The 13391-nt window shown below is 40.9% G+C and overlaps 1 protein-coding gene across 1 annotated transcript in view; it reads right to left on the reverse strand.

Annotated features, from left to right (window-relative positions):
• fhod3a (formin homology 2 domain containing 3a) overlaps positions 1-13391 on the reverse strand; it is a 69337-nt gene that overhangs the window by 49330 nt on the left and 6616 nt on the right. Inside the window, exon 3 of the mRNA XM_046059318.1 lies at positions 9157-9224. Within this exon, the coding sequence (XP_045915274.1) occupies positions 9157-9224 (68 nt within the window). The remainder of the gene's footprint in view (positions 1-9156; positions 9225-13391) is intronic.

Consider the following 13391-nt stretch of genomic DNA (forward strand, 5'->3'; position numbering starts at 1 on the left):
GTGTGTGTGTGTGTGTGTGCGCGCTTATTCCTGTGTGTGACCCTAATACAGCAGACATGATGACATATGACAAAAGCTACTGTGTAAAGGAGTCATGACATAATTTAAGTATATTTACAGACAGAGAAGAGATCATATCTATTCCACTTCTTTGAGACTATATTCTGTTGGTTTTGGCTTACACTATACATTGTATAAACAATGCTAGCGGGCACATTAACTCAGTATCTGTGTTTGTTTATTTGTGCATGTGTGTGTAAGATAAACTAAAGATATACTGCATAGCACTGCAGGAAGCATTTGTTTATGTTAGACTTGATTAGAAGCAAAGTTAACTTCTTGTTAATTGAGCCACATTAAGCTATTTTTTTAAAGTTAGGAACTCCAAAAATGATTGTGTGTAGAAAAGAGTAGAACTGTACCACCTTTGGCAAAACTGTCTGTCTTTCTTCACTCTCCTCACCTGTAAGTCAGCGGAGCACAGAACTATGACATAACGTGTGGAGTTGCTGGCCAAGGGCTGCTGCGCTGTCTGGCAGGTGCATTTCCTCCTTTCTTTGTTTTTCCCCTGTGTTTCCTTCCCTAAGTGATTTACCATTTCCCTGGAAATCATCCCTCTCCCCGTCCCTCTCCACACACATCCCCTAAACCCATCATCTCTAAAACCCCACGGCTGGATAAGATGCCAAGCCTGCAGATTCTCCAATGTGTGTTCTGGATGTTTAGCTTGTGGTAATTGTAATGTTTTATTGCATTATGTAATAGTCTCAAAATGATTAAAACAGACCAGCCAGAGGTTTGAGTAGGCACACGGGGAGTGTGTATGTGGGGGGGGGAGGTGCACATATGAACAAGCCCAGACATAACACTCATACGCACACAAAGCCAAACACACACACACACACACAGACGTTGCGATATATGTCTTACTTTCTTCCAGTAAGTGCACTGAGGGCTGGGAGAGCAAACCCCAAATAGCAGCGTGTTGTGCCACAGCACAACAGTTGGGCTGCTCATGTTTGTCAGCATAAGTATAGCCCAGGGAAAACCCTGCCACATCCACAGAAAGCACAACATTGTAAAATACAGACAGGACCCACCACGCCAGAGCAACTGATCATGGTGACAATAGAGACGTACATCTGCAACGCGCAACTGGATTACACAGCAAAACCATAAAAATCATAAATAATCACATTGTAGTTTCCCTGCATGACATGGGATTGTGAAGCTTGACAGCTGAGTGTACACATCACAATATGCACAGTTGTTATTTCTGTTTATAACTTAATGTTACAGAGAACATAATAATTTTGTTTCCCCTTCTCCAACATGATCTACTACTAAACTATAAGAAAGCAACACAGCAAGTTATTTACAGTTTCAAGAGTGCTACTGCAGTAGAAATGGAGAACAGCTGCAGGATCGTTACAGGCTTTTCTACAGCAGCTACTGCTGAAAAGTTATTCTACCACTTCCACTGCTCTACACCTCCATCCCTAATGCCTCATCAGCCCATCTCTCCATCTCCCTTAGCAGTAACTAAGGCATGACTCATGTGGGCGCAATGCTCTCAGTCGCTCCTCAGGGTCTCAGCTGCTGGTGAGGGTAGAGGGGAAACTATTTGAGTGATTTTGTCAGTCCTTCTTTTTCTCTGTGAAATGCCCTGTATTCTGAAGGCACTGCTGATTTTAGGTAATGGTGAGATAGTGAGTGAAAAGAAAATACAAGACACATAAACATTTGCATGGAAAATATCATGGCCATGCACACATAAAACACACTGAGTGACCGGTTTAAACTTGTCAAAGACCATGCAAACAATTCATAAGCATGGCAAAATATCCTTGCTGACTCACACGTGCACATAGAGAGATCATAAGGCACAACTCCTTGAGCCAAAGCCACAGGTGTCTATGAGAACAAAGAGTCATAAACAGTATGGGAAGCTGAGCAGAGTAAATATAGATGTAGAGAGCAAAGCGGACAGGCCAGGAAAAGAAACAAATGCAGGGGTTAAACAGGAGTGGAGGGTGATGAATGAAACCAGTTAGGAGATGTAGAGGAGAAATGGAGACAAATGGACAATGCAGGGTAAACTATTATGCCAGATTGAAAATTAGTTAGAGCATGTTGGCTAAGGTTAGCACAGATATTAGAGTCAATGTATGTGTCTGGAGTTTTCTGACTGCATAGCCACAGATATTCAACACCACTGCCCCCTCCCAGCTTTCCCATTACCAAGCATTAACTCCCTGTCACACCATGCCATTACCAGGCCTTATCTCGCACAGCGGGGGGGACACCAACACAGTAAATCGCTGTTAAAGACAGCTGTAGTCACCTCTTTCTGCAGCATTTCAAGTCCAGACTGCTGTCACTAACACGGCACCCCCACCGGTAAAGCTCATACATGCCAATATTTCGGCTTCAGTTCAGTCCAACTCTGCTTAAAATTGCAGGTGTATTTAGATTTTTTTTGGAGGGGGGGGAGGGGCATCCTGCCGTGACGCACACGCCCCTTGGATCAGGTTGTTTCCTGGGAGAAATAACTAAAAGGCGCTGGGAGATGGCCTTGAAAGATGGGATAAACTCTAGGAAAACTGCAGTGGTGGCAGGAATGAATGAACAGTGAATAGTTACTGCTGCTTTATCACTAGAGACCACCATGTCAGTAAGCTCATATTTACAGAGACTTTGATTTGTGTAGCTCTCACTGATGCCATTAAATCCTCAAAATATCTCTTCATAGCGTATAAATACAGTTAATAATAATAAACCGTTGCTTTTGTATAGTGGCCTATTATTACTTTTTTATCCAATCAAAGCAGGATAAATACATTAAATACATATTAGAACTGAAGGGAGAGAAACAAAAGTGGTGTGAAGACAGGCGTATACTAGGATGCAACACAATCTCTGTTTTCAACAAGCGGCAAATTTGTTATGTAACAGCACAACTAGAGAAAATCAAAGCAACCTTCACTCTACCTCAACCTCTGGTCCCTGCCTCTCCTTTACAATACTGTGGGGGGTGATTAGAGACGGATAATTGGGGCGCAGAAATCCAACAGTATAGAAGCCACTTTTTAGGGGAAAAGGGCTACATTCCAGAAGTAAGTGCCAAGGGATTGAACAGGCTCCAAAACACATGCAAGGTCTTTTGTTCTGCACTCCGGCTCTTTTGTTTCACCTGCTGTAACAATCATTACAGGGAGCTTTACCTGTCAGATAGCATACCCTCTCTATATTTGATCACTTAAACTGTGTTTAATGACTGCATATCCTTCCAGTTCAGGAGAGGCTGGGAAATGAGGCCACATGGGAAACAAAACCTTTGGGATTTTGAAAACAAAGTGAAAAGTAGTGTGCAGTTTAACAGAGTACAAATGAGAAAATTATAGTTTGCACTCAGTCTCTGCAGTTTCATATGAGGATTTATCATTAATCTTTAATGTTTTTCTATCTTTGGCCTTGAACTTGTTTTTTATGTTACGTGTAGATCCGGTCGAGGCAAATGGCCGCCCACCCTGAGCAAGTTTTTCCTTGCCTGTTTTGCCTAGTGCTTGCCCTTGGTGGGAATTGTTGTCACAGAGTACGGTCTAGACCTGCTCTTTTATGAAAAGCGCTGTGATAAAAATGTTGTTTTGATTTGCCGTTATATACAATAAAATTGAATTGAATTGTAGAATAGATAAATCAGGGTAATTGTTAATGAGGATTAAAAAAAAAAAAAAACAACAAAAAACTAATTTATAATACTTAAAGCAGCTATAATCAATATTTTTATATTAACAATTGTTGACATGACTACTTGTATGTACAATGGTACCCACAGAGAATTATCTGACTCTGCAGTTCTCTTCAGCTTAAAGAACTGAAAAGTTGCCAATTTTTTGGGTTTTCCACCTGCAACTTTAGGTCCACTCCATAGACTGTATATAAAAATTTGCTGGTTCACTCTCACCACTTTCATAGTGTGAGAGTGAAGCATGCAGCTGTTTTCAGTTAAGTAACTAAACTGTATGCTACCTGAGCACCCCCAAACTATCTGGTAAGTATAGTGGCACATTTGGGGGTGGTGATGGCACAAGGGATAAGATGCTTGCCTTTGGTGTGAGAGACCTGGGTTCAATCCCCCACTGTGACCCATCCACCATTGTGTCCCTAAGCAAGACTCTTAATCCCTAGTTGCTCCAGAGGGGTGCAACCTCTGACATGTATAGGAATTGTAAGTCACTTTGGATAACATATAATGTAATTTCGCTGCTTAAAAGCCAGAACTTTTCCTCAGTAGCCAGATGCTATTGTTGCTCCATATCTGCTTAAAAAGGCAACAATTTGCTAACATTTTTGGTGACCATACATATCAAAGCTGTTAGAATTCTTTAAAAAAACTAATTTAAGGTTCAGTATGTAATATTTAAGAGGATCTATTGACAGAAATTCAATATAATATCCATAACTATGTTTTCAGTGATTCATAAAGACCTTACATAATGAAACGTTATGTTTTTATTACCTTAGAATGAGCCATTTCTATCTACATACAACATGGGTCCCATTACATGGACATCACCATGTTGGGCCCAATGTAGCCCAAATGGACAAACGGCTCTTCAGAGCGCGTTTCGTCACTACTTTGAATACATATGAAGAAGAAGAAGAAGAAGAAGGAGAAGGAGAAGAAGAAGGAGAAGTAAGAAAAGAAGTGAAATTTGGACAAATAGAGGACAACAGGTATTATTTAGCACACAGGAGGCGATAGGTGGCCACCGTAGCTTCTTCTGCACGCTTGAAAAAGGAGGGGTGAGTGGTGACTGATGGTGCATTGATATGATGTTGGAATAACCAGAATCTTTTTATCCTCCTTAAATCTTTATTGCAAAAAGAGAAATAAAGTGTACATGGGACATAAAGATTATACAGAACTTTGATGTGTGCAAAATCTTGTATTGCATTTACATATTTTTCAAACATGTAATTTGTAATATGGTTATTATAACGGTTGATTTGCTTTTCACGTATAATGAACTAGATGCCTGTGTGTTGTTTAGGCTCTGATAATGCTAATCAAACACATCTTTGTAGTAGCGTCCATGTTGATTCCAAATTGCGACTTAAGAGCACATGAACGCACAATGAAGTCAGAAGAACGACTTCACAACTCTGGCAATGGGACTTTCCGAGGAGCACATGAACGCACTGTGAGCCACTGGTTGCAATCTGCAACCCTCACCACTAGATGCCACTAAAACGTACACATTGATGCTTTAAGGGACCCTTATAAAAATGTCTGTGTGTTAGTATCTTGAAAAATAAGTAAATTCAATATTTGTTATCAGATTTTTATTAATCTCAAATATCTGTATAATCTAGATGATACCGACAGTCATGAAGTTTTAGGTGAGGCCTTGACCTTTCCTCTAGAGCCACTGACAGGAAAAATGTTCAAGTACACATGCAAAATATATTTAACCTTAATAGGGTGATACCATGAAATTTGCAGAGCACATTCATGTTCCAAAGAGGACGAAGCTTTTCCAAATTTGGACACTTTGCTATAGCATTGCCTTCAGGCCAATATGTCAACTTTGCACCTAAGTCATGTCATAAAATACTTGTCAAACTTCCATCAAATAAGCAGATTGCAGTCATGCTTGCTGTGGCATATTACATAGCCACATAATAACACTGAACAAATTCAAATCCCTAATAGATAATTGCTTTGACACTAATATTGTGGAATGTAATTTGCACTGTGATGCCAACAGGTGCCACTGATGCTGCTAGTGGGACCATAGACTTCTAGTTTCATTAGATAAAATGATTGCTTAGTACAGTTTCTTTTTTAATCTAGTTTTTAATTCCTAATTATTCTTTCCAATTCTCCTCTATGTTCCTCAGTCAACCTTTTCTCGCCCCTCGTGCTCCCTGCAACTCTCACATTTAGCACTGTGCTGCCATCCTCGCATGTTTCTGTGCTGTCAACACTTTCTAAAGATAACACCTCCACTTCACCCCCACCCCTCAACCGCCTCTCTCCACCCTTCAGCTACGGTCCACAACAACTCTGCTGCAATAGAGATGGCTAAAATTAACCCTTAAACAAGGGGTTCTGATTGGCACTCTGTCGGGACTGCAGACCACGGGATCAATCGAGAGAGGAGGAGGAAACATAAAAAAGGGGGCACACGAGTAGATAGTGTGAGATAAAAGCACAAATGAAACAGAGATATAAAATGGGAAAAACTGAGGACCTTTAGGACACCAGCCCCGTATTGAAAAGAAAAATTAAAATTGACCCTAATCTCCCGGTGGTGTTCATGCCATGAGTGAGCTGGATCATTAATGTGGCACGAAGGCCTCTCCAGTGTACACACATTGCCTGCAGAGTAGTGCTTACACCAGCAGACAAAGGGTCTGCTTGCTGACCACATCAATGCGTCTTCCTTTTCACATACAACAGAACAACTTATTAACTCACACACATTACCACACACTCACTCACACATACACGCATCACAGAGCGTCCTTAATCTTAAGTTGGCTTGTAATTAGATCTGTCCGCTAGCAGTGGTGCCAAGAAATACCATGGAGCGCAGTGTTTCTCATAGTTAATAGTCGTTTTAGTCAACCTCACGGCCCTGAAAAATGACTGAAGAAGGTTAAGACCTTCCTGACGTTTGACATTAATACAATCAAATCCTGATACTTGTCATGCAAAAGTGAATGCTGATGAAGCCAGTAGGATTATTAAAATCTGTAAGGAATTGATCCTTTCCTTCATTTCAATCACATGAATCAAATACTTATCATGGATGTAGCGCAGGCAGCAATCCCCGCACTTAAACTTCACTTCAAATCCGTGACATGCTATGCTGCTATAATGACCAACTAATGAGTAATATATATATTTGATTCTGGAAGCATTTTGTATCCGTGATTGGGACAGGCTTTTCATTTAGTGGATAGCATGCTGACCAAAACTCTAGTGATTTGAAGGTCAAGGCCCCGGAGGATTAGAGAGCATTAGATGAGTGGAAAGCAACTCTGAGAGGGGGTGGAAAATGGTCAGTAGATCAGTAGATCTTTAAAGTGAAGGGATCCCTCTGACTTGCCCATGCCATCTGATTATATGTCAGTCTAATGCAGCAGATTTACTGAAGTGCCAGTCTAGAATATCAACTCTAGTCAGGATCTGGTTGCTGCCCAGCATCTGTGCCAAGCTGAATGAAATCTGGATTGTGGTCAATACAGTGAGCAAACTCTATCATCGAGCCTTGGCACTGGGCAAAATTCGAGTTTTACTCATGCCTTTCTAAAGGAAATGCCACTCATATGGTGATGCCGCAGCCTTTTCTCCAATAAACAGTTCCGTTCTAGTAAGAAGTTGACAAACAAATATGGCCCAGCACTAGTTTTCTTCAAACCAAGATGAGCCATGAGAAGATCCCTCATAAGAGCTTGTTTGTGTGTGTGTGTGTGTGTGTGTGTGTGTGTGTGTGTGTGTGTGTGTGTGTGTGTGTGTGTGTGTGTGTGTGTGTGTGGGTGGGTGTGTGTGTTACATGTGCACAGGCGTGAGTTACACCACCTCACACTCCATTCACTAAGGCATTTGCGAACAGTGTATGTGTGTAAATGTTGGAGGCAGGTGGTTACAGACTTAAGTCAGGTTAGGGACTTCAGAGAGCCAGCAGCAGCCATATGTCCATATCAGTCTCATAAAGATTGGGAATAGGGTGCAAGTTCATGGGTCATGTTCCTAAGATTGGGTCAATGTAAATTGCTTTTTACACCATGTTGCAGAAATATATCTTAAAGTCACTTATGATTAGAATCAAGTTTAGAATTAGTTTAGAATCAGGTGTTTCTTGGCATGTAAATGATGTCACCTATGTACATAATAAATTGAGAAACTGATTTTATTTTTGTGTATTTGCATGGTTTCTCTCCTTAACACCATTGGTCCCACTACTGGTGCCCTTTCACCTCATCACGTTCTCAACCAATCCAAGGCACTGATTCTAGGGGCCCAAATTAGCACGGCTATCACTGGCATGGAGAATGTTGGCCACGCAGATGAGTCATGGAGGAGAGGAGAAAGGAGCACAGACCCACAGCAAAGAGAGTAAGAAAGAGTGGGGGGATTTTAATGGATATAAAGAGACTCAGTTGCAGAGAGTGAGTGGCCAGTGAAGACCCTCGTGAGACACAGATGACAAAGAAGAAGAAGAAAAAAGGAATTCATCGTTTGTTATATGACTGGGCTGGCTGACACCAAAATCATCCACGTGTCCAAATGACCGGCCGTCATTGCCATCTCTAAAATGTTGCTAATAAAAATTATGTGGCTTATGTTTTTTATTGTTTTTTAGATACATGAATGGTCCTGGGTGTTGGGAGGCTGTGTACGACTGAAATACTGTAGTTCCAAAAAACTATTCAGCTACATCAACTAAGTTCTTTTGAAATTAAAAAATCACGAATGTGAAAACTCTATTTATCTACAGCTTACTTTGCCTTGTGAGCTACTAGGCACAGGCCTAAGATTCTGTTGTCTGTGTTCTCATTGTAAAACAAAGTAGTTGTTGGCTCTGACCTGAAAACCTCTCAACTCCATCTCCTATCATTCCCTCCCACCCTTGCAAATCTTAGTTCTTTCTCTTTACTTTCATCAGAACATATTTTCCCTCCGGTGCTGCTTTCTTTTTCTTCAGCGACCCTCTAACTTTCAATGAAATTCACAACTCCTTCCTACTCATCTTCAACATTGCAAACTGAGAACAGTCGAGGTCATCACACTGGGAAGAAAAAAACTGAGCTGCTTCTGTGATAACACTTACAGCCACATACACATAAAAAGCTCCCATTCGCTTTACCCTCTCTGAACCATGTAAAAGCTCCCACAATTCCTGTTTAATGCAATTACTGACATGACCTTAATTCTTCACTGAATGTAGAAAAATTCACATACCAGTCAAACCTGCTTCTGAGTGGGAGGTCTCAGGTCTGACCCCAGCATGTGCCACATGTAAAACCCTGGACAGCCATCTAAACATGGAGTGCAATGTATTCTTAGGCCTGCTTGTGAAGTGTGTTTGCTGGGAGGAGCTCATCTTAAACACACATATAAACATGTCACACAGCACTCACCGATGCAGGCGTGTACACGGACGGTCAGCTGGGTCCGTAGAATAACACTGTGCTTCTTCCCTCTGGACCTGGCGAAGAAAGAAGCAAGAAGTCTTCTTATCAATTCAAAAAAATCTTTGTGAAAGCAGCTGATTGTCTCATTTCAACCACGGCCTAACTTTCATGTACTTTCTGGAATCAAGTGTAATTTTCTTGGAACAACCTCAGTAATCTGTCTTGTTTGGAGATTTATATGCGATTGATTATTAGAGAAAAGCATCTTGCAATAAGTGAAACAGAGTTGGAAAAGGAAGTGCAATTATCTCACCCAATTGGCTACTGCTTTAAGGAAAACAAAAGTTGTGTTGCTTGTGTTAAGAAAATTTAGATTTCAAGACAAAATATGGCAAGGACTTGTTTTGATGGACCTTGTTTTTTAGCACACGGAGGCAGCTAGCATAATGGGAATGCAGACAAACATAGCCTGCACTGGATTTCTACCCCTATTCTGATACGCATCTGAGCCTTGAGGACAGACTACGGAAAAGCAGGATCAGACACAACACACTTACACACCTCCACATACCAACGTGCCTTGGTGAGCACACATTCGTGCACAACATATTTCCAGTGGGAAAACAAAATGAAGACACACAAACATAAATATGGAGTATGATGGTATTTTGAGAGCAACTCAAACTCCCTCTCCTAACCTTAGTCATTATCCTCCAAATCTGCAGGAACTAATCACCGACTAACATCACTAATATGCTGACAGCATCCAGGCGAAACAAGGAAAGCACTGCCCTGATAACACACACCGACGCAATACACCCGTTACACATAACATGCAGTAAGGATAACACACACCCAAACAAGAGACCAGCTGGCCTCTTATCCCTCTGTTAAGCTGCTGTTATCAGCTTTGCTCGGAAATAGAGCAAAATGTTAACAAGATGCTGATAGAGCTGTGTTTTTCTTGCAAATTCAGGTTTCTTACTGTACCTGTCCGATAATGTATTGTGTCGGAGAGAGAGGGTTTATGCCATTCGGAGAACAGCGGGAGGAAAACAAGGTGAAACCACGGGAGTATGAAAAGAAGATTCAACATTAACATTTATAACTGTGAGGATAAAAAAAGGATATTTAGAGTTAAAAATGCTTCAGACTTTATTGTCCCCGAGGGGAAATTTGTACACAGCAGACAACAACAGTACACTCTCAGGTCAGTTCAGCGAGGCTATTTATTTAAGGCGGTTATGGCTGAGAAGATCAGGCCCAAAGCGAACCCTCCTGCAGCTGCACCCAGAGGGCAGTAGGGTAAAATGGGAAAAGTAGGGTAAGAAGGTGGCTAGCTGGCGTTAGTTATCAAATGATGTTTTGTTTAAGAATGCCAGAGTTGCCAGCATCTACACTAAAAATACCCTATTTCAATTTATTTTGAAAAACATCTCAAAAGGCATCGAGTGAGAGTGGCTACTCTACAGCAGTTTCCTCATACTTTTTCTCTTCACTTTCTTTTAGTGAAAGCATACTCCGAGCCGTCCTCGCCACCAGAGGACCTTGTTTACTGTCAACTGCGGTGAGCAGTGTCCTGCCGCAGCTGGAATCCCCACACATTTTTGAAGCGTGGGAACATAAATTCTGAGTGAAAATCACTACTCTTTTTAACACCCTAGGCCTTTTTTTGAAAGGCAATTTCTCTGGTTCAGGATTGTCACACATGAACCGTGTCCAAAAGCCAATTTCATGATTCAGAAAAGCTGATTGTATGGCCACATCCAAAATCTATAAATTCACAAGAACAATATGTGGTGTGATGCTGAGATATTGAGTTTATTCATTTTTGACAATGTATAAATCTTGTCCTTTCAACAAATGGGAGGACAGGCTTAGCAACCATCCCCAACCCATGTTTCACCAAGAAAGGGTCAAACCCAAACCAGTGTGTGATTCATCAGAACAGTCTGACCTTGGTAAAAGCCATGTTTCATAGGGTGACAGGTTGACAGACAGGCCTGTCCAATCCGACAAGTTCCCCAACATCTCAATCAGTCCAGAAACACGCACATGCCTTTATTCACCTGTCCATCATCTGTCACATTGCTTAAGAGGCTCATAAGAAAGACACACACGCACACATACACACAGATAAACAAATAAAATGTACACATGGAAACAAGCACACACACACAGACACTGTGGGTCTGCCATCACTTTTCATGCTGTGGCCCCCAGCCGCCAAACAGATCAACATGCCACAACTCTCCACAAACACACATTGCCACACACTTACATATGCAGCCAGTTAACAGCTGTGTATTTGTCAGAGTTATATGTGACGATGTTTTGTCACCCATGTTGGACGCAACAGCAGAGAGCAAAGCACATTTCTAAAGTCGTGACTTTAGCAGCACTGAACACAGTTTATCTAATGTTTTGGTACTGGGAACTAATTCACCACTGACAATGTTACTGTACATCAGCTGAAGGAATACATAATAGATAATGTCCATTATACAGCTAATTAGTTAAACTAACAACACCTGGTCAGCTAAGCAAAACTGGCTTATTGTTAAACCACTGGTGAAACTTAAATCTGTGAAAGCACTTTGTTACATGGTTTTTGAAAAGTGCTCCATAAATAACGATTAATATTATTATTATTAGATTAAAGACAATAACAGTAACTTATAACATTACATTGCTGTCAGGTATGGAAAATCAAATGTGATTGGCTTATTATAATTTATAGCAGCTCCAGGGTCAGTTTGCCATAATACACAGACATAATGACATATGTTGATATATGAAGATTGGAAAGCTATTTGTCATTTTATTTAATGAAGGAAAACCTGAGATGATGAAATTATTGAATCTTTACATATTGTACTCCTGGCAAACACTGAAGTGCTATTTCACACAGAAAATGCAAGTATTTCAGTATAGCCAAGGCTGCAATTCCCAGGTTCAAGCCCTTTTGAGTTCGAGTGATATCTAAACAATTTCACACACATGGTTCAATGTTGTTATAAAACATATACTGCAAGTTTTGCAGTGATTGGACAAACAATTTATAGTGTGATTTGTTATGCCTTGTTTTTTTGCATTTGTAGAGGTTCCTAGTGATCGAATTAAACACATTAATCATCATACATCAGGGGTGGGGTATAAAAGCACTGCTGTCAAGTCTGACACATTCTACTTGAGTGCTTGAGCTTACTGTGAGCTTAAAACAATGACTCATTTGTAGGTAAAAAAAAAAGCAACTGTGGTAGCTGGAATCAGAAAACTACCTTGCCTTGCTCCCACAAGATTTTAATGTCATGTGACATGAGACAAAATATCTAACCAGCATGCCGTCCAGCATGCATCACTTTAAATCAGCGCTGAGAAGCGCCGCATGAAGTCAAGCACACCTTCAATTACTTATGTCACTTTCTTTGGCTGTTGGTTAGTTATAGCGCCACCATTAGGCTGATTGGGCTCATATTTTTTGTGAAGCACTTGCTTGTCATCTCCAGTTATGTAGAAGTTTATGTCTCTAGCTCGTTCCAGCTCACCACAATTTGAGTGAAGGCATAAAAAAATGGCAAGAATGAATAGAACACACCCACATGCACCAATCCACATGACACATGCCAAAACTGGTGTAAATGTGTCAGCCGTGTTTTGAGGTACACGTTGGCATTTGTGTTTTGGGCCTTAAACACCATCTGGCTAATTGGGTTCATATTTCTGTGGAAGCCATTTACAGGTATTGTACTAAGTTTTGTGTTAGTAGCTCATTCAAGCTCATATTTATTGACGCTGTGTCACTATCGTTTAAGCCACAATTTACTAACTAAATTGATCACAAGACAACATGTGTCAAGATCTACATGGCTCACCACCTCTGCTATGCAATTTTCTGGAGGAAATCCTGAGCTCTAGTAGCAGGTTTCCATTTTACATTTCTCTTTTTGACCCAAAGAGAGACACCAGCACTGCTACCGAGAGATCTGAGAGACTGAAAATACTTCACGACAGTACTGTTACACATTGATCATGCCGACTCTTCTACATTTGACAGGTTTGTGAACTGTGAAACTTTGTCGAAAAGATCAGAATATCAGTTCAGTAAAAACACAGTGAGAGACAAGCTGTAGCCGTGGAAGGGAGGGCATATCTGTCCTGCTTTCCAGAGCGCTTCATACTTTCCGTGAACTTGTGCTTCCAAGAAATCCATATCCAGCAGCTTGTGATTCTTCACATTT

Source organism: Micropterus dolomieu, linkage group LG09 (assembly GCF_021292245.1).
Source record: "Micropterus dolomieu isolate WLL.071019.BEF.003 ecotype Adirondacks linkage group LG09, ASM2129224v1, whole genome shotgun sequence".
In the NCBI taxonomy this organism is placed as follows: Eukaryota; Metazoa; Chordata; class Actinopteri; order Centrarchiformes; family Centrarchidae; genus Micropterus; species Micropterus dolomieu.